The sequence below is a fragment of the Pongo abelii genome, chromosome 15 (genome assembly GCF_028885655.2).
Source record: "Pongo abelii isolate AG06213 chromosome 15, NHGRI_mPonAbe1-v2.0_pri, whole genome shotgun sequence".
Lineage (NCBI taxonomy): Eukaryota > Metazoa > Chordata > Mammalia > Primates > Hominidae > Pongo > Pongo abelii.
In genome coordinates, this window is record NC_072000.2 from 82011213 (window position 1) to 82032828 (window position 21616).

Below are 21616 nucleotides of genomic sequence, written 5' to 3' on the forward strand. Positions count from 1 at the left end.
CAGCCTCCGGAGTAGCTGGGATTACAGGCATGTGCCACCACGCCTGGCTTATTTTGTATTTTTAGTAGAGACGGGGTTGCTCCATGTTGGTCAGGCTGGTCTCGAACTCCTGGCCTCAGGTGATCTGCCCGCCTTGGCCTCCCAAAGTGCTGGGATTATAGGCATGAGCCACTGCGCCTGACCAGAAGCTTGTTATTTGGCAACAAGCTAGAGATAGAAAGGGCTATTCTAGATGGTTCCTTCTCCCTCATTGCCTTCAAATCAACGAAATTTTGTCTCTTATACCCGCAAAAATATATTTAATCTATATATCAGATATATATTAACATTCTCAAATTAAAGGTAAGAAAACAGGTGAAGAGAAAGAAATCAGCAAAGGAAGTGCTACTGGAGTTTTCCCTGAAGGAAAGTTGTCTCTTCAGGGTTATGTGGTATTATTGGAGGGGAGGAGGAGGAGGAGGAGCCCAAATACGAAATCCACTTTCATCTCTCTTATCTTTTACTTTTCCATTATATTCCATAATTCCTGGATTTATAAAATGTTAGTTTTCTTGCAAATATTTAATAGTTTGATATAGGAATAGACAAATGGTACAGTTCTCTAGTGACCACAAAGCAGTGATAGATAATAAGCAAAAAGAAAATGATACATCTTCTGAGGGAAATATACATCTTGAGAGCGCACAACCACAATTTCTATCACACTGACATTCATAATCAGAGGTTCTAACATTTAAATTTATGTTATAGTGTGCTATAATAAATTTCAGCACAATTTAATAAATCTAAACTTAAGATCTATATGTACCTCTAATAACCGAGGTATCCAACCTTTCCGGTATCCGTACGGGGGAGGTTCTCTTCGGGAGGAGACCAGTGAGGTCTGCCGCGATCTCTGGGATCTTGCCTTTTCTTCAGCCTCAAGCTGGTCCTGAGATAGCTGAGTAGGTGCAGGTAAAAAGCTATAAGCAAAGATAATAAAAGTCAGAAATTTAAAAAACTCTTATGTTTAATTTGACCACTGCAACTTAGCCACAGAGACAATTTTTCCTACGATGCTTTTACTTTTCAGCAAAAGAGCAGATTTTTCAATGATTTATGGTAGTACTGAATACTAGTCATTTTATAATATGTGGAAGACAGAAGTACTCAAAGATACACAGTAAAAACATCTGACTAGGACAACAGCAAATGATGTCCAGAATAAAAAATTAACAGATATTTCACATAACAGACAAACTCTTAAGCATTTATGCTTCCATATTTCCTTTTTTTTTTGAGAAAGTCTCACTCTGTTGCCCAGGCTGGAGTACAGTGGTGTCATCTGCACTCACTGCAACCTCTGCCTCCTGGGTTCAAGTGATTCTCCTCCCTCAGCCTCCCAAGTAGCTGGGATTACAAGCATGCACCACCACACCAGGCTAATTTTTGCAATTTTAGTAGAGATGGGGTTTCCCCATGTTGGCCAGGCTGGTCTTGAACTTGACCTCAAGTGATCTGCTGACCTTGGCCTCCCAAAGTGCTGGAATTACAGGCCTGTGCCACCATACCTGGCCATGCTTCCATATTTCCATATTTCTTTCCTTTTTTTTTTTTGACACAGAGTCTCTCTGTGTCACCCAGGCTGGAGTGCAGTGGCACCATCTCAGCTCACTGCAGCCTCCACCTCCTGGGTTCAAGTGATTTTCCTGCCTCACCCTCCCAAGTAGCTGGGATTACAGATGTGCAGCACCACGCCCACCTAATTTTTGTATTTTTAGTAGATACAGGGTTTCGCCATGTTGGCCAGGCTGGTCTCGAACTCCTGACCGCAGGTGATCTGCCCACCCCGGCCTCCCAAAGTGCTAGGATTACAGGTGTGAACCACCACGCCCAGCCTGTTTCCATATTTCTTATAACAAACAAGTACATTCCTAATACTTCAGGGATAAACTGTCCAGTATATACTTGCTATTCTTATACTACTTTTTTTTTTTTTGAGACAGAGTCTCGTTCTGTCGCCCAGCCTTGAGTGCGGTGGTGCAACCTCGGCTCACTGAAACCTCTGTCGCCTGGATTCGTGTGATTCTCATGACTCAGCCTCCCGAGTAGCTGGGATTACAGGTGCATGCCACCACATCCCTATTTTTTGTATTTTTAGTAGAGACTGGTTTTTGCCATGTTGGCCCATGTTGGTCAGGCTGGTCTCGAACTCCTGACCTCAAGTGATCCATCAGCCTCAGTCTCCCAAAGTACTGGGATTACTGGCATGAGCCACCACGCCTGGCTACTCCTTGTTTTTTTAACATTTTTACCCTTATGCTCCTTACTTTAAACTACTTCAGTGTAAATACAAAAGAACTAGGATCAAAACTGAATGTAAAAAAGAGGTGGATAAAATAAACACAAGTTGCATATTTAAGTGTCAAGGGTATCTACAATGAAATTTAAAACTAGAGGCCAGGCCAGCCATGGTGGCTCACACCTGTAATCCCAGCACTTTGGGAGACTGAGGTGGGTGGATCACTTGAGGTCAGGAGATCAAGACCAGCCTGACCAACATGGTGAAACCCTGTCTCTACTAAAAATACAAAATTAGCCAGGCGTGCTGGTGTGCGCCTGTAATCCCAGCCACTCGGGAGGCTGAGGCAGGAGAATCACTTGAATCCGGTAGGTGGAGGGTACAGTGAGCCAAGACTGCGCCATTGCACTCCAGCCTGGGCAACAACAGCAAAACTCCATCTCAAACAAACAAACAAACAAACAACAACAAAAAACTTAGAGGCCAAAGAATCAAAGCAGAAGCCCTGAACTTGCAGCTTATTATTTAGCCAAGGTAACCCTTCTACTAAATGGTTCTTAACAACTTTTAAGTATTAAACTATTATACTGATACTCCAAAGTATTACAAAAGGATCCTGATGGATGAATATGGAGAAAATAACCTTAGTCCCTTTGTGATTCTTGGATAGTAAGCATACCTAAGTAGCAGAGCTTATTAATTATTCAAAAATATTTATTATTTGGGTACAAGCACTATGCTAGGCATGAGACTATAAATGGAGACAGCTTAGTCTTGCAGAGACAGAGACCAAAAAAAAAACAAAAAACACACACACAAATCTATAATTACACATTATATTAAGTTATGATGGAAAAATATAGATGCTATGACAGTCTACATGAGAGGGATCTAATCCAGTCTGGGGAGGTAAGTGATGGCTAGGCTCAGAATTCAGATCCGACCTATGCCACTTACTAACCTGGATAAGCTACTTACCTCTCTGAACCTGTTTTCTCATCTGTAATAATAGTTCATAAGAGTATCTACTTCATAAGGTTCTTATAAGTATTAAATGAGAGAAATCCATGAACCAGTTGGTATAGTATCTAGACACTTTCAATACAGGTTCTGTGTGTTTGATTATTTTAGGGCTGTTCCATGACTCTTCCAGTTTGGATTAACTGCCTGTATCTATGCTCCCCCAAAACACTCTATATACCACTACTACAACATTATCTTACTGTATTGCAATCATCTACTCATTTAACTATTCTGTTTCCATGAGACTGTGAGCAGCTCTGCAGGAATCACGCCTTATGCTTCTTTCATTCCTAATGCTCCAAGACTTCTAGCTCACAGCTGGAGCTCCTTAAATGTTGTAGGAGAAATAAATACACTCTGCCCCAGCACTCACCATCTTCATTTCACTACAGCCTTCTTATCTTTCCTTAAACAAGCCATCTCAGGATCTTCACATTGGCTATTCCTTCTGCCATAAAATCAATCAATCTATCTATCTATCTATCTATCTATCTATCTATCTATCTATCTATCTATCTAATCTATCTATCTATCTATCTATCTATCTATCTATCTATCGCAATCAATCAATCACAATTTTTCCAGCTGGGCGAGGTGGCTCACACCTGTAATTCCAACATTTTGGGAGGCCAAGGCAGGTGGATTACTTGAGGCCAGGAGTTCGAGACCAGCCATGCCAACATAGTGAAACCCTGTCTCTACTAAAAATACAAAAATTAGCCGGGCATGGTGGCGGACGCCTGTAATCCCAGCTGAGGCAGGAAAATCACTTGAACCTGGGAGGTGGAGTTTGTTGTGAAGTGAGCTGAGATTGCTCCACTGCACTCCAGCCTGGGTGAGAGTGAGACTCTGCCTCAAAAAAAAAAAAAAAAAAAGAACAAATTTTCGTATGCTTTTATAGAAAATTCTTCTCCAGATCTCCAGATCTTTTCTTTTTTGACTGCTCCTTGTGGAGCAGGGCTATCCCATAGGCAGTATGACTAGAGTAGCCCCAGATCTTTCAACAGCTTGCAACTTAGCGCTCATGTCTCTGCTCAGTTACCTCTCTCTAGAACTGTTTTCTGACCACCTTACCCAAAATAGCCACTTCACCCCAAACTTTGAGTCACTCTCTAACCCTGTCTTTATTTTATTCCTAGCATGTATTACCTGAAATTGCATTATGATTTTACTCATTCTGTCCCATTAGAATGTATGCTAATTAGAATATTGTCCCATTAGAATTCTAATTCTGTCCCATTAGAATGTAAGCTCCATGTGGATAGAGTATAAAATTAAAACAAACTCAGTTTCTCCTATTATTTCACTCAACAATCAACAACACACAACACTTCTGATACCAGATGTGTGATGGTTTTTCCTCACATATCAAGCAAGCTATCAACTGTCTACTGGACACCAGTCAGGTGTCCTCTAATTCAATTCAATTTTGATGTTATCTACCTGGAGATACTGTCAGATGTTACAGGTTGAGGGCTCAGTCCCACAAGACTGCCCTTACTTCAGATGCCAACAGTAGGTCCAAGGCCACTGGCCAACTAACTACAAACCAGGGTTCCCATGACCTCATCCTCAGGTTCAACTAATTTGCTAGGGCAGCTCACAGAACTCAGGGAAATGCGTTTACTGATTTAAAGGATATTACAAAGAATACTGAGGAACACCAGATGGTAGGTATGGAAAGCTCTGGAGTCCTCAAGACTGGCCATTTAAAGATTGCATTCTGCCACTGCAATTTTAAGCACACAATACCCATGACAGGCCAGATGATGTGGTGGCTCATGCCAGTAATGCCAGCACTGTGGGAGGCTGAGATGGGTAGATCAGATCAGTTAAACCCAGTTCAAGACCAGGCTGGGCAATATGGCAAAACCTCACCTCTACTAAAAAAACAAAAATTAACTGGGCATCATGGCAAGCGTCTACAGTCCCAGCTACTCTCGGGCGCTGAGGCAGGAGGATCACCTGAGCCTTGGGAGGTTGAGGCTGCAGTGGGCTGTGATTGGGCCACTGCACTCCAGCCTGGGCAAGAGTGAGACTCTGTATCAAAAAATTAAATTAAATAAATAAAAAATACCCATGACATCTCTAGAAATTTTTCCTGTGTGTCCATTTCAAATTCCACCTTTTCCACAAAGTCTCCCCTCATAACTTTACTAGTCTATGACACAGTGTCTCACACCTGGGGGGCACTCAAATGTTTGCTGCCTGTAACATTTACTAAAGAAAACTCTTGGCTGGGCATGGTAGCTCATGCCTGCAGTCCCAGCACTTTGGGAGGCCTAGGTGAGAAGACTGATAGAGGCCAAGAGTTGGAGACCACCCTGGCCAACGCAGTAACACCCCATTTCTAGTTTTTTTAAAAAAAATTTCAGATGCCGGGCATGGTGGCTCATGCCTGTAATCCTAGCACTTTCGGAGGCCAAGACAGGAGGACTGCCTGAGGCCAAGAGTTCAAGACTAACCTGGCCAACACAGCGAGAGCCCATCTCAAAAAATAAAGTTTAAAAAAAAAAAAGCAAAAAAATTTTAGAAAGGAGGGGGGGAAGAAAACTCTCCAGCCCACATAACTTATTCCATCTAATTCTTTTTGCACTAAGGTTAGTATTACACAAATGCACATTTTGTGTTCTGTAATTGTTTTATGTCTGTATACTTTGGACCCCTATCTTCCCTGTTGCCAGACAGATTTTCTTCTGTGTACACAACCCCCAAGAAGCAAGGCACCAACAGTAATTCCCAAAATAATTTTTTGATTAAAACTTTTGGATTCATACTGGCATCAGCCAGAAAAAAAAACATGCGTGAGGAGAATGAAGGGTGTTAAGAGAGCTCAAGCTGATGTCCTAAAAGGATTACTTTCTCTACAACCTTCCTGAACACTAGCCTTTTCCTGTTGAGTTCGCATGGAAAGTTTTTCCACTTAAGAAGGGGCAGCAAGGTTGGGGACTAGTAGGAGTAGCGTTAACTTCTCGGACTCTCCCACTGAAAAGCATCTTTTTCTTAAAGGCGGAGAGCACTTTACAGACGGTTACTAAGGTAACCGGAAACAGCAAAACTGAGGTGGTTCTATCTACGGAAGAAATTCTAAGCTCCAAAGTTAAAATGCGGAGCAGTGGCGCATATCAGCAGACGGCGGCCACTACTGTGGCTCATTTAAATCTGTGTTCAGCTCCGGGCCTCTTTTTTCAGGAATCCTTGTTTCGGGACACCCAGTGGACAGCGAAAGGAGAGAGACCACCACAGGCAAACGGCCGGAAAGCCGCGTAATCGCAGCCCGCGCGCTTCACTCCGCCCAAATAAGCCACTACCGTCACCAACCCCATCTCGTTCGCCCAAGCCGCGGACCTGAGGGAGCGCTGTACGCTCCCCGCAAGATGCTTACGCGAAAAACGCACTCTTCAGTGTCTGAGGCCACGCCGCGGCTTTCGGCCTTGGTGAGCGGGTGAACTAAACCCGGGAAACCGCTGAAAGACCCCAGCTTCAACTAGGCCTAGTCGTAGCGGCAGCCAGCGGGAGGGCTTAGCCGTAGTCTTGGCCCACGTCATTCTGTGCCCCGTGTCAGGTCACCGCCCGGAGGGTATGGGAAGAGAAATGAAAAAGATTGGTACTCCCAGACCCTTCCGTATCGAGGACCCCAATCAACAACCCACCTGGTGAGCGCCATCTTCTTCCGCTTCTTCCAGCGCGAGCGACAGCACCGCTGGGCGGGTCTTTCCAGATGATGAGGAGAGAAGAGGAAGGAGTGCGCGATGCGCAGGCGCTCTGGCCGAAAGGCCTTCTGGGATTTGTAGTTCTTTGACCATGAGTACCGTTCGTTTCTATTCTGACCAGACCAAGCGGTTATCAAGGAATAATCTCTTCAGCTAGCAACAAATGCATAACTCGATCGCTTATATGCGACATGATAGGGCGTTCCCTAGGCAAAATATCAAAGATACAGGGAGATGCCTTTTAGGCCGCTTTATTACGTTCCTTACTCAGTCCCATTCCCCGAGAAGGGGTACAAAATACAAAAGCTTCCCGGGGACAGCTACTTTAAGTAAGAGTGATAGGGCGTTTAAAACGATAGGTAATAATGAGACTAGCTAATGGAGAGTTCTTGGACTCTCTGAAAACATTCACATTCAAAACTTTTCTTTAAACCGTATCCTCTCACCCCCCAAAACACTCTCTTAGGGAGATATTTCGTAATCCTTGGTAATTTACCGAGTGTCTGGGTTCTCTGCCCAGGGTATGACAAGACTGAAATCTCATAGGAGGCTCTGGAGAAAAATCCATCTCCTAACTCATTCTTGTTGGCAGAAATCAGTTCCTGGCGGTTGTGGGATCGAGTTCCCTGTTTTGCTGTGTGCTGTTAGTGGTGGCCACCCTCAGCTCCTAGGGGTCACTCTCAAGTCCTTCCCACATGAGCCCTATTTATTGGTAGTTCATAACATGGATGTTTGCTTTCTGAAGCACATCTTTCTGACTCCTCTTCTGCCACTGTTGGAGAAAAATGCTCTGCTTTTAAAGGGCTCGTGTGATTAGATCAGGAGCACCTGGATAATCTCCTTATTTTAAGATCAACTCTTGGCAGGGCGCGGTAGCTCACACTTGTAATCCTAGCACTTTGGGAGGCCAGGGCAGGCGGAATGCCTGAGCTCAGGAGTTCGACAAAGCCTGGGCAACATGGTGAAACCCTGTCTCTACTAAAAATACAAAAATTAGCTGGGCGTTGTGGTGTGCTCCTGTAGTCCTAGCTACTCGGGAGGCTGAGGCAGGAGAATCGTGTGAATCAGAGACGGAGGTTGCAGTGAGCCGAGATCACGCCACTGCACTTCAGCATGGCGACAGAGTGAGACTCCGTCTCAAATAAATAAATAAATAAATAAATAAATAATACAAAAGAATAGCTGGGTGTGGTGATGTGCTCTTGTTTTCTCAGCTACTTCGGAGGCTGAGGTACAAGAATCGCTTGAACCCAGGAGGTGGAGGTTGCAGTGAGCCGAGATTGCACCATTGCACTCCAGCGTGGGTGACAAAGTAAAATTCTGTCTCAAAAAAAAAAAAAAAAAATCAACTCTGCCACACCGCATAACAGAATCAGGGAAGTCATCTCTCTTCATAGTCATGGCCCCAGGGGTTATGTAGGTCAGGTACTGTGGGGGTGGGGTGAGGAGGAGATCTTGGGGGATATCCTAGAATTCTGCCTGCCACAGCATGTAAACCAAAAAAACAAAACAAAAAAAACTTTTGGTAAATACAGGATTATTAATCACATTGTGTAATATAACCTGCATGACCTGGGAGCCCGAAGATTAGAGTTTAAGATGTAGTTTTGGCTGGGTGTGGTGGCTTGTGCCTTTAATCCCAGCACTTTGGGAGGCTGAGGCGGGCAGATCACCTGAGGTCGGCAGTTGGAGACCAGCCTGACCAACATGGAGAAACTCCGTCTCTACTAAAAATACAAAATTAGCCGGGCGTGGTGGTGCATGCCTGTAATCCCAGCTACTTGGGAGGCCGAGGCAGGAGAATCGCTTGAACTCGGGAGGCGGAAGTTGTGGTGAGCCGAGATCGCGCGCCATTGCACTCCAGCCTGGGCAACAAAAGTGAAACTGTCTCAAAAAAAAAAAAAAAGATGCAGCTTCAGCACCAATAAATTCTTATAGGGCAAGTCATTTAATTTATTTGGGCCCCAGTTTTATTGAACTTAAAATGCTGATCATGTCATCTGCTTTATCTATATTTATATAAATGTAAAATAATTATATACAATACAGCAGAGTATGAGCCTTAAATGAGGTAATGTAGGTGGATATGTTTTTACTTAACTCTTAAGTACTATGTAAATATGTTAGTTATTACAGTTAATATTTTGGTTGACAGTGATCTACTTTAACCTCTGCTCCAGGAACGTATTATTTCTAAAAGGAGAAAAACAGAGAAGCAAATTATAGAACGTCTTGGAAGCCAAGATCAAGGAGCTTAGATTTAGTTCAGCAGGTGATTTGCAGCTGAAGGAGGACTTAAGTAGAGGGCCTGGGTCAAAGGAACAGGCAAGAAAGACAATTCTTAAGGCAGAATGGGTTTCTATGGCAATGAGAGACAAAGGAGGCTACTGAGGACAAGGTTAAAATAATTAACATGGGAAATCAGTAAGACATAGACCAAGACCTGGGATGCAGGACTGAAAGAACAGGGTGGAGAAGAGCTTTTGCAATCCACTCTCATTTTCCACAGAGGCATATCATGCAAGGCATTTCCACCAGTCATAGTCCCTCGCTGTTTTGGGGGTGTGTAGAGAATAGAAACTGACTTTAATAGCAATCCTATCGAAACAATTAAGAAAGCAAATCTACTGCAAACGTGATACAATATTATACCCAAAGGCCAAGTGCTTTCTTTGGTTTTGTTGGGGAGGGGGTTTGGTGTTAAGCTATGCTGAATCTTCAGTGCCTATCCATCCCTCATTATCATAGGTAATTAGCAGCTGCCTGCTCATGTAGAGAGCCCAGTGCATGCTGGAATCAGTAATGCGCTGGGTTGCAAGAAGCAATCAATTCACTCCAGTCTTAGAATTCTGGATACAGAGTAGAATTGTTCTCAGAGAACCTAGGGCCTAATTTGATTACTAACTAGGTGTGGCTATGTAGCCACAAGTAATATAGCTTGTGAGGTGGTAGGGAGGACAAGTTAAGCACAGATTCTAGAGTCAGCTTTCTTGGTTTCTGATCCCAGCTCCCTAATTTATGAGCTGTAGATTCTGGATAAGTCACTTCTCTCCATCTCAGTTTTCTCACTAGCCAATAAAATGGGTGAGGGGCGTGGAATCAGTATAACCTATGCTCAATAAAGCTATTGGGGGGATTAAATGAGTTAATCATGTGAAGTGCTTAGAACAATGCCCAGCATAGAGTAAGCACTCAAAAATTAATTATGCTTTCTGGCCTTAATGAATTGGCCTTAATTTATTAAGGTTCAGGTTTTGCATCTGCAAAGTGAGGCAGTTGAACTCAATTTTATTTCTGGGGTACCTTCCAACTAACATTTTCTACTATACGATGTATGTTTAAATTTACTTCAATGCCAGTATTTTATGCTCTGATGCCATTATGCTTTAGTTATTATGGCTATATTATTATAATCATTCTCTGATAAAAAGTAGAGCTGCTCCACCTCACCGTTCTTACTTTTTGGATGTGTTTTACGTGCCCTCTCAATGTTTAAAAAATTTTTTTAATTAAAATATTGGTTTGCATTAAAGCACAGTTAAAAAGGCTAGAGCCAATAATTACTTAGGAACTGTGAGAGAAATAACATATCTTTACGATGGAGAGATTTGGCTGTCATCACTTTTGCTTCACTAACAGTGGAACAATCTGACACTAGGTGCTTTTAATACGAAGTTCCCCAGTTTTCTTTCTTTCTTTTTTTTTTTTTAGACTGAGTCTTCCTCTGTTGCCCGGGGTGGAGTGCAGTGGTGCGATTTCAGCTTACTGCAACCTCTGCCTCCCTGGTTTAAGCGATTCTCCTGCCTCAGCCTCCCAAGTAGCTGGGATTACAGGCATGAGCAAGCACGCCTGGCTAATTTTTGTATTTTTAGTAGAGATGGGGTTTCACCATGTTGGCCAGGCTAGTCTTGAACTCCTGGCCTCAAGTGATCCGCCCACCTTGGCATCCCAAAGTGCTGGGATTACAGGTATGAGCCACTGCCCCCTGGCCGGAAGTTCACCAATTTTCTGTCAAACCAGACCTAACGTCCAGTTCACGAGAAATTCAGGGAATAGAGTAACAAGTTTAAAAGCATGAGGAAACAATCAGAAAAATCCAGAATGTGAGACATTCTACAAGACAACTGGCTGAGACTCTACAAAATGTCAATGTCATGAAATGGATGTCAATAGAATAGATGAAAACAGATTGAAGAGACATGACACATAAAATTAGTAAACCTTGATGGGATTCTGGTTCAGTTGGGGAAAACTATAAAAAATATTCTTGGGACACTTGGAGAAAGTTGCATATGGATTGATAATAGACTACATTATAGAATTTTTGCTAAATTTCTTAGCAGTATTAATGACATCGTGGTTAAGCAGAAGAACTTCCTTATTCTTAGGCGATGCATGCCAGAGGGTTTGGGGATGAAATGTGTCAACTTACTTTCTTCTTTTTTGTTTGTTTTTTGTTTTGAGACACAATTTCACTCTTGTCACCCAGGTTGGAGTACAGTGACACAATCTTGGCTTACTGCAATCTCTGCCTCCCAGGTTCAAGTGATTCTCCTGCCCCAGCCACCCGAGTAGCTGGGATTACAGGCGCCTGCCACCATGCCCAGCTAATTTTTGCATTTTTAGTACAGACAAGGTTTTACCATGTTGGCCAGGCTGGTCTCGAACTCCTGACCTCAGGTGCTCCATCCACCCGGCCTCCCAAAGTGCTGGGATTATAGGCCTGAGCCACTATGCCCAGCCTCAACTTACTTTCAAATAGTTTATCTCAACAACAAAAAATGTGTGTGTGTGTGTTTATAGTGAGAGAGTGTGAGAGAGCATGAAAGGGAAAGCAAAATGTTAACAATTATTTAAGCTTAGATGGGGGAGTGTGGACTGTATAGGTGTCTATTGAACTATTGTTTCAACTTTTATATATATATGAAAATTATCTCTTTTTTTTTTTTTTTTGAGACAGGGTCTCACTCTGTTGCTCAAGCTGGAGTTCAGTGGTATGATCACGGCTCACTACAGCCTGAATCTCCCAGGCTCAAGAGATCCTCCTACCTCAGCCTCCCAAGTAGCTAGGACTACAGGCATGTGTCACCAGGCCTGGCTAATTTTTTATTTTTTGTAGAGACAGGGTCTCACTATGTTGCCCAGGCTGGTCTTGAACTCCCGGACTGAAGTGATCCTCCTGCCTGGCATCCCAAAGTGACATAAGCCACTGCACCCAGCCCTGAAAATTTTCATAATAAAAATTTAAGAAGAGCAAAGTTGTAGAACTCACATTTTCCAATTTCAGAAACCTGCTACAAAGCTGCAGTAATCAAGACAGTGTGGTACTGGCATAAGGACAGACTCATAGATCAATGGAATAAAATTGAGAGTCCTGAAATAAACCCATATGTTTATGGTGAACTGATTTTTGACAAAGGTACCAAGACCATCTAAAACTATTATTGACATAGTTTTTTCAACAAATGGTGCTGGGAAACTGTATGTCTAAATGCAAAAGAATGCAGTTGGACCCTTGCTTCACGCCTTATACAAAAATTAACCCAAAATAACTCAAAGACTTAAATGTGAAAACTGAAACTATAAAACTCTTAGAAGAAAACACAGGGGTGAATCTTCATGATCTTGGATTTGGCAAAGAATTCTTAGATAAGATACAAAAAGCATAAACAACAAAGGAAAAAATACAGAAATTGGACTAAATCAAAAGTTAAGGTTTTGTGCTTCAAAGGACATCATTAAGAAAGTGAAGGGCCAGGCACTGTGGCTCACGCCTGTAATCCTAGCACTTTGGGAGGCCGAGGCAGGTGGATCACGAGGTCAGGAGATCGAGACCATCCTGGCTAACATGGTGAAACCTCGTCTCCACTCAAAATACAAAAATTAGCCAGGTATAGTGGCGAGTGCCTGTAGTCCCAGCTACTGAGGAGGCTGAGGCAGGAGAATGGCGTGAACCCATTAGGCAGAACTTGTAGTGAGCCAAGATTGTGCCACTGCACTCCAGCCTGGGCAACACAGCGAGACTCCGTCTAAAAAAAAAAAAAAGAAAGTGAAAAGTCCCAAGACCTTCAGGCAAACAAAGACATTCCTATTAGGCATGAGATTTCAGGAGTTTAGAGATTACTTCCAAGAAGCTAAGGACAAAAGCCAGATCTCCTTTTGGACAAGGTTAAATTTGTTATTACAGAAGCCTTGAAAACATTATGCTAAATGAAAGAAGCCTGTCACAAAAGACCAGATATTGTATTATTACCTTTATATAAAATGTTCAGAATAAACAAATCCTGTGAGGGTGTTAGGAAAGGTGAATAATTGTTAATGGGTATGAGTTTCTTTTGGAGGAGGGTTGAAAAATTAGTGGTGACTGTTGTTCAACTTTGAATATGCTAAACACCTCTAATCTGCATACTTTAATAAGGTGATTTTATGGTGTGTGAACTACATTTCAATAAAGCTGTAGAAGCAAAGTTAAGTAAAATGCAAAAGTAATAAAATGAATAAGTGAATAAAAAGTATAATATAGTATCTCTTCATTTTTTTCCAAATGAAATTTAGAATTATTTTGTTGCATTCTATTGAAAAATATCTGTAGGCATTTTGATTGGCATTGAATTGTCCATAAATTAATTTTGAGAGAGCCAATATCTTTGCAATTTTATGTCTTCTCACTCAAGAACACTGGTTTTGGTTTTTGTTTTTGAGATGGAGTCTTGCTCTGTTGCCTGGGCTGGAGTGCAGTGGACGATCTTGGCTCCCTACAACCTCTGCCTCCAGGGTTCAAGAGATTCTCCTGCCTCAGCCTCCTGAGTAGCTGGGATTACAGGCATGCACCATCACACCTGGCTAATTTTTGTATTTTTAGTAGAGATGGGGCTTCACCATGTTGGCCAGGATGGTCTCGAACCCCTGAACTCAAGTGATTTGCCTGCCTTGGGCTCCCAAACTGTTGGGATTACGGGCGTGAGCCACTGCTTTTGGCCAGGAACATTGTTTAGATTTTAACTTATTAAAATCTTCCTTCATATCTTTCAATAACATTTTGAAGTTGTCTTTATATAGATTGTACACATCTTTCAGGATATTAATTTTGGTATTTCATTTTTAAAATCACGAATACAATCTCTGTTTTTATATGATTACTAAATAGAACAGTAATTTTTATTAAGTCAAAAATGTTCTGAAACATGTCAGTCATTTTATAGGCAGAATCAATTTTTTTATTTTTTATTTTTTACAGGCATGATCAACCAGGTACAGAATCAGTTTTTTGGCTGTAGATGACTTAAGAGTTAGAGTCAACTTGTCTTTGGCGAGACGTGCTCCTCTGTCTTCTTCTGGAAATAAGCAATTCTTTGGGTTGATGAGTAGGAAAGCAGTTTTGCTGTCAGCTACTTCCCTCCATGAGTTCTGAGACTTCCTGTTTAAAAGCACTACGAAACCTGCTGACCCCACTTCTTTCCCGATTTAATTATTCTTTTTGAAAGTTGGCTCTAACCTTAAGGGTTGTGAAAACACAAGGATCCAGTGTGATTGAAGCTTTAGAACTAAGAAAACCATTGCTTTTTCTATCAAACAGCCTGACAGGAGAACAGTTTGCCCCTTGCCCTGAGCCCTGTCATTTGTTTTGATCATTTTCATTCCTATCAAATGTGCTGTTGGCCCAGAAGGCAGCCATCTGATAGCTGAAGTGACTGCCTACATTTCTTCCCTGTCTTCTCCAGTAACAAGATATTCCACCAGAATATGCCTGTTTGTAGGCTAAGGCTGTGATTTAATAACCCTAAAGAGATAAACACTGGGATAATAATAATGGTTATTATTTATTGATTAGCTTCTCTATGCCGATTTATCCCATTTATCCCTTGTAACAGCCCTGTGAGTAGTTAACTTTTTTTATCCACATTTTACAGATAAGAAAATGGAGGCTTAGATATGTAAGCTGCCCAAGATGACAAATAGAATGTGACTAATCTGGAACTTAAACCCAGAGAACATGATCTTTCTTTTTTTTTTTTTTTGAGACAGGGTCTCACTCTATCGCCCAGGCTGGGGTGCAGAGGTGCAATCACGGCTCATTGCAGCCTTGACTTCCTGGGCTCAGTCTATCCTCCTGCCTCAGCCTCTCAAGTAGCTGGGACTACAGGCGAGGCCCACCAAGCCCAGCTAATTTTCTTATTTTTTGCAGAGATGGGGTCCCACTATTTTGCCCAGGCTGGTCTCGAACTCCTGGGCTCAAGCAGTCCTCCTGCCTCAGCCTCCCAAAGTGCTGGGATTACAGGTGTGAGCCACTGTGCCCAGCCCGGAGAACATGATCTTAATCATACTGTCTCCCAAGTGAAAGATTCTACCTTTCTAAGAAATCTGGAGTCAGACAGACCTGAGTTCAAGTCGTGCCTTCCTCCCCACTTTACTGAACCTTCAGTAAGTCTTTCTACCTCAGAAGGCTGTGAGGATGCCATGGGGTAGTGAATGTAAAGTGTTTAAGTGCTTGGCTGACAGTGAGTACTAAATAAATATCAATTTATTCTTCAAAAGTGTATAAAAATGTATCAAGTCCTTTCTCTGTACTAAACACTGTACTAATTTGGGGGAATTCGAAGTTAAAGACTGTATAGTCTTGCCCTAAAAACTAGCGGGCTGGGACCGGCACAGTGCCTCACACCTGTAATCCCAGCACTTTGGGAAGCTGAGGTGGGCAGATCACGAGATCAGGAGTTTGAGACCAGCATGGCCAACATATGAAACCCCATCTCTACTAAAAATACAAAAAATTAGCTGGGCATGGTGGTGGGTGCCTGTAATCCCAGCTATTCGGGAGGCTGAGGCAGGAGACTTGCTTGAACCCGGGGGGCAGGGGTTGCAGTGAGCTGAGATCATGCCATTGCACTCCAGCCTGGGCAACAAGAGCGAAACTTTCCATCTCAAAAAACAAAAACCAAAAAACAAAACCAGTGGGCTGGTAGATCTGGGACTTGTGGGTTGAATCTGGCCCCCATACATATTGTTTGTCCTTCACATGCTTTAAAACTTTTGAATTAGTTCCAGACATTTAAAAGTTGGGAGATTTTGGCCAGGCATGGTGGCTCACACCTCTAATCCTAGCACTTTGGGAGGCCGAGGCCAGTGGATCACTTGAGGTTAGGAGTTCGAGACCAGCGTGGGCAACATGGTGAAGCCCCGTCTCTACTAAAAATACAAAAATTAGCCAGGCATGGTGGCGGCACCTGTAATCCCAGCTACATGGGAGGCTGAGGCAGGAGAATCGCTTGAATCCAGGAGGTGGAGGTTGCAGTGAGCCGAGATTGTACCACTGTACTCCAGCCTGGGTGACAGAGTGAGACTCTGTATCAAAAAAATAAAATATAATATAAAATAAGTTGGGAGATTTTGATCTGTTCACCTGCCTTTGAACTTCCTACCCAGACACCTTCTCAAGGGGGATGGTGTCTCTGGCGATCTCATCACTGGCAGAGGAAAGATAACTGAACCCAGTCTATGGCCAAGCCTCCATATATTAGTGGCACTCATATCTCTAGACTCTTCTTGGCTCACCAGACATACATGTACCTTGGGGACCACCCTTCAAAATGCCATCAACACAGGCTCCTAAAGTAGGACTTTTTACACCCATCACCCAGTTATGTACCAACAATAACATAGGGCTATTCCTTCAGATAAAGAGCTGAGAATATGTTAGTTTTAAAATAGAAGTCAGAGTCAGTGTGGCAGGTGGAATTTACAGCCCATGTACAAAATAAACCACTCTTCAATGCCTGTTTCTAAAAAAAGACCAATTAAAAATTCCTCCCGGGGCAATAAAGAGAAGCCTCTATAGGTGAGAGGGAATCCAGAAAAGTTGAGGGAGAATGAGTCTAGCTCCTTCCAGCATGAGGATAGAAACCTATCTAAATGGGAAGGGCCAGGCTGAGTTCATAGGAAAAATAATTTCCTTTGTAGTGGGTAGATTCTAAGACCCCCACCCTGATTTTTTTTGAGGATATCCCACAAGGGAAAGAGCGGGCCTGGGTCTGACAGGTGGGACTGACTTAAGCCTATCCTTGCTCACAAACAGAAGCCCATTCCCACCAGGGATCTGAGAGATTTGGCAGAGGCTGGGTGAAGGTTGAGGATGAAAGGGACTTTACTTGTGGAGTTCAAGGTTAAATCCAATATACAGTCATGAACTCTGCTCCAAACCATAAGATACCGCTTCTTACCCACTAGGATAGTTATAACCAAATAAACATAACAAGAGTTAGTGAGGATGCAGAGAAACTGGAATGCTTGTACATTGCAAGAGGGAATGTAAAATGGTGCAGCCACTTTGGAAAACAGTTTGGCAGTTCTTCAAAACTTTAAACAGAGAGTTACCATATGATATGGTTTGGCTGTGTGTCCCCACCCAAATCTCACGTTGAATTGTAATTCCCAATGTTGCGGGAGAGACCTGATGGGAGGTGATTGGATGACGGGGGCAGATTTCCCCCTTGCTGTTCTATGATAGTGGGTTCTGATGTCCTATGATAGTGAGAGCTGATGGTTTAAAAGTGTGTGGCACTTCCCCCTTTGCTCTTTCTTCTGCCACCATGTGAAGAAGGTGCTTTGCTTCCCCTTTGCCTTCTGCCGTGATTGTACATTTCCTGAAGCCTCCCAGTCATGCTTCTGTTAAACCTGCAGAAGTGAGTCAATTAAACCTCATATCTTAATACACCATATGACCCAGCAATTCCATTCTTTTTTTTTTTTTTTTTTTTTTTTGAGACAGGGTCTAACTCTGTCACCTAGGCTGGAATGCAGTGGTGCAATCACAGCTCATTGCTGCCTCAACCTCTTATGCTGAAGCCATCCTCCCACCTCAGCCTTCTGAGTAGCTGGGACTACAGGCCCATGCCACCATGCCTGGCTATTTTTTTTTTTAATTTTTTGGTAAAGATGGGATCTCCCTATGTTTCCCAGGCTGGTCTCAAACTCTTGGACTCAAGCAATCTTTCAGCCTCTATCTCCCAAAGTACTGAGGGGGATTATAGGTGTGAGCCACCGCTCTACTCTTAATATTATCAAGAGATATGAAAACACATGTTCACACAAAAACTCATACACAAATATTCATGGCAGCATTATAATAACTGAAATGTGGAAGCAGCTCAAATGTGCCACACACTGATGAATGGATAAACAAAAGGTGGTATATCCATACATTGAAATATTACTCAGCAATAAGAAGAAATGAAGTACTGATATGGGATACAACTTGCATGAACCTTGAAAACATAATGCTAAGTGAAAGAAGCCAGTCACAAAGACCAGATATTATATAATTCCATTTATTTGAATTGTTCACAATAGGCATATCCATCGGAATGCAGATTAGCAGTTGCCTGGGGATAGGGCCAGTGAGGTGGGGCAGGAAACAGGGACTGAGAAAAGGAACAAACAGCGAGTGGATGGGAGTTACTTTTTGGAGTATTGAAAGGTAAAAAATTCTAAAATTATATAATGGTGATGGTTGTACAACTCTGTGAATAATCATAAAAACCACTGAATTGTACACATTGAAACGGTGAATTTCACGGTATGTGAATTATGTCTTAATACATCTGTTTTTTGGCCGGGCGTGGTGGCTCACACCTGTAATCTCAGCACTTTGGGAGGCCGAGGCGGGCAGATCACTTGAGGTCAGGAGTTTGAGACCAGCCTGATCAACATGGAGAAACCCCGTCTCTACTAAAAATACAAAATTAGCCAGGCATGGTGGCACATGCCTGTAATCCCAGCTACTCGGGAGGCTAAGGCAAGGGAATTGCTTGAACCCAGGAGGCAGAGGTTGTGGTGAGCTGAGATTGTGCCATTGCATTCCAGCCTGGGCAACAAGAGCAAAACGCTGTCTCAAAAAACAAAAAATCTGTTTTTTAAAAATATATCTGTTCCAGGTTTCCTCAGACTACCCCTAAGATAACCAGGAACCACAATGGGCTTTTCCCTCTTCCTCCTCTATTTTAAAAAAATATTCAGCCAGGCATGGTGTTGCGCCTGTAATCCCAGCCACTCGGGAGGCTGAGGTGGGATAATTGCTTGAACCTGGGAGGTGGAGGCTGCAGTGAGTCGAGATCGCACCACTGCACTCCAGCCTAAGGAACAGAGTGAGACTCCATCTAAACAACAACAAAAATTCATGAACCTCTCTTTACTTAATTTCTTTAAAATGTTTAATAGTCTGTTAATTAATTTATAAAATTATTATTAGTAGTATTTGAGACAGAGTCTTACTCTGTTGCCAGGCTGGAGCACAGTGGTGTGATCTTGGCTCACTGCAACCTCTGCCTCCTGGGTTCAAGTGATTCTCATGCCTTAGCCTCCTGAGTAGCTGGGATTACAGACATGCACCACAATGCCCGGCTAATTTTTGTGTTTTTAGTAGAGACGGGGTTTCATCATGTTGGCCAGGCTGGTCTCGAACTCCTGTCCTCAAGTGATCTGCCTGCCTCAGTCTCCCAAAGTGCTGAGATTACAGGAATGAGCCACAGTGCCTGGCCAAAAAAATATCTTTTTCTTTTTCTTTTTTTTTTTTCAGAGACAGGGTCTCACTATGTAACCCAGGCTAAAGTGCAGTGACACCATCATGACTCACTGCAGCCTCGATTTCTTGGGCTCAAGTGATCCTCCCACCTCAGCCTCCTAGATAACTGGGACCACAGGCACGTACCACCATGCCCAGCTAGGTGTATTAGTCTGTTCTCACGCTGCTAGTAAAGACATATCCGAGACTGGGTCATTTATAAAGGAAAGAGGTTTAATGGACTCACAATTCCACATGGCTGGTGAGACCTCACAATCATGGTGGAAGGCGAACGAGGCACAAAGTCACGTCTTACATGGCAGCAGCCAAGAGAGTGTGTCCAGAGGAATTCCCCTTTATAAAACCATCAGAGCTTGTGAAACTTATTTACTATCATGAGAACAGCACAGGAAAGACCCGCACCCATGATTCAATTATCTCCCACCGGGTGCCTCCCATGACGTGGGAATTATGGGAGCTACAATTCAAGATGAGGTTTGGGTGAGGACACAGCCAAACCATATCACTAGGGTTTTTTTGTTTTTTTTTTTTGGTAGAGATGGAGTCTCACTATGTTGCCCAGGCTGGTCTTGAACTCCTGGGCTCAAGTGATTCTCCCACTTTGGCTTCCTAAAGTGCTGGGATTACAAGTGTGAACCTTTGTGCCTGGCCTCATGGCCTAGTTAATTTCTTCTTCTTTTTTTTTCCCCCCAAGACAGAGTCTTGTTCTGTTGCCCAGGCTGGAGTGCAGTGGGGCAACTCAGCTCACTGCAACCTCCGCCTCCTGGGTTCAAGCTATTCTCCTGCCTCAGCCTCCAGAGTAAGCTGGGATTACAGGCACCCACCACTGCGCTCGGCTCATTTTTGTATTTTCAGTAGAGACAGGGTTTCACCAGGTTAGGCAGGCTGGTCTTGAACTCCTGACCTCAGGTGATCCGCCTGCCTCAGCCTCCCAAAGTGCTGGGATTACAGGCGTGAGCCACCGTGCCTGGCTAGTTAACTTCTTGACCTCAATTTCCTCAGATGAAAAATGGGGATAATAACAGTCCTTTCCTCATAGGTTAAGTGTAAAGCTAAAATGACCACAGATATGAACTATGTTTAGAACAGTACCTAGCAAATAGTAAATCCTGTATTAGTATTTGTAATAATTATTTGTATATTAATATATGCTACACATATTAACAGTCATATATTAAACCCCTAGGATAGTATTTAGTACATAGTAAGTGCCCTATATAAGTGTTAGCTATTAATATTATTATTTACTTATTTTTATTAGAGCTGATAATGGTTAACTTGTCCAAGGCTTTATCTGTTCTGCTGTTGATGAACATTGAGCTGTTTCCAATTTGAGGTTACAAATGCGTAATGCTGCTTTGAATATTTGTGCATCACTTCCTCTAGGGTGTACACTTAGGAGTGGATTGCTGAGGCACAGGGTATGTTTACCTTCATATTTACAGACATGCCAAACCGTTTTCCAAAGTGGATGATTCAGTTTACATTCCCACCTCCAGTAAGAACCTCTCCAATACTTGATATGCTCATCTTTTAAAATTTTACCCTGGTATGTAATGACAGCATCAATTTTAATTTGCATTTTTCTGGTTACTGATGAGGAGGAACACCTTTGATTTCCTTCTTGTGACATTGCTGTTCAAGCCTCTTGTCCATTTATTACTGAGTTATACGTCTTTTTCTTATGGCGTTGTGAGAATTCTTCACATAGTTTGGGTACTGAGTAGTTCTTTATCTATTTCAATACCTTCCACTATTCTGCTTGGGTTTCTACTCTGCCAGTGGTATCTTTTGTTTTGTTTTTGTTTTGAGATGGAGTTTTGCTTTTGTTGCCCGGGCTGGAGTGCAATGGTGCTATCTCACTCAGTTCACTGCAACCTCTGCCTCCCGTGTTCAAGCGATTCTCCTGTGTCAGCCTCTCAAGTAGCTGGGATTCCAGGCGCCTGCCACCACGCCTGACAAATTTTTTGTATTTGTAGTAGAGACGGGGTTTCACTGTGTTGGCCAGGCTGGTCTCGAGCT

At 42.8% G+C, this 21616-nt stretch overlaps 1 protein-coding gene across 3 annotated transcripts in view; it reads right to left on the reverse strand.

Annotated features, from left to right (window-relative positions):
- SNW1 (SNW domain containing 1) overlaps positions 1–7074 on the reverse strand; it is a 41943-nt gene extending 34869 nt beyond the window's left edge. For 2 of the 3 annotated variants that reach the window (XM_024231314.3, XM_054529849.2), the window contains exons 1-2: positions 6958–7074; positions 809–962 (exon numbers count right to left, since the gene is read on the reverse strand). In XM_024231314.3, coding sequence (XP_024087082.1) covers positions 809–962; positions 6958–6971 — 168 coding nt within the window. In that variant the 5' untranslated portion in view covers positions 6972–7074. 3 annotated transcript variants of the gene reach the window in all.
- Positions 7075–21616: the final 14542 nt, after the last annotated feature.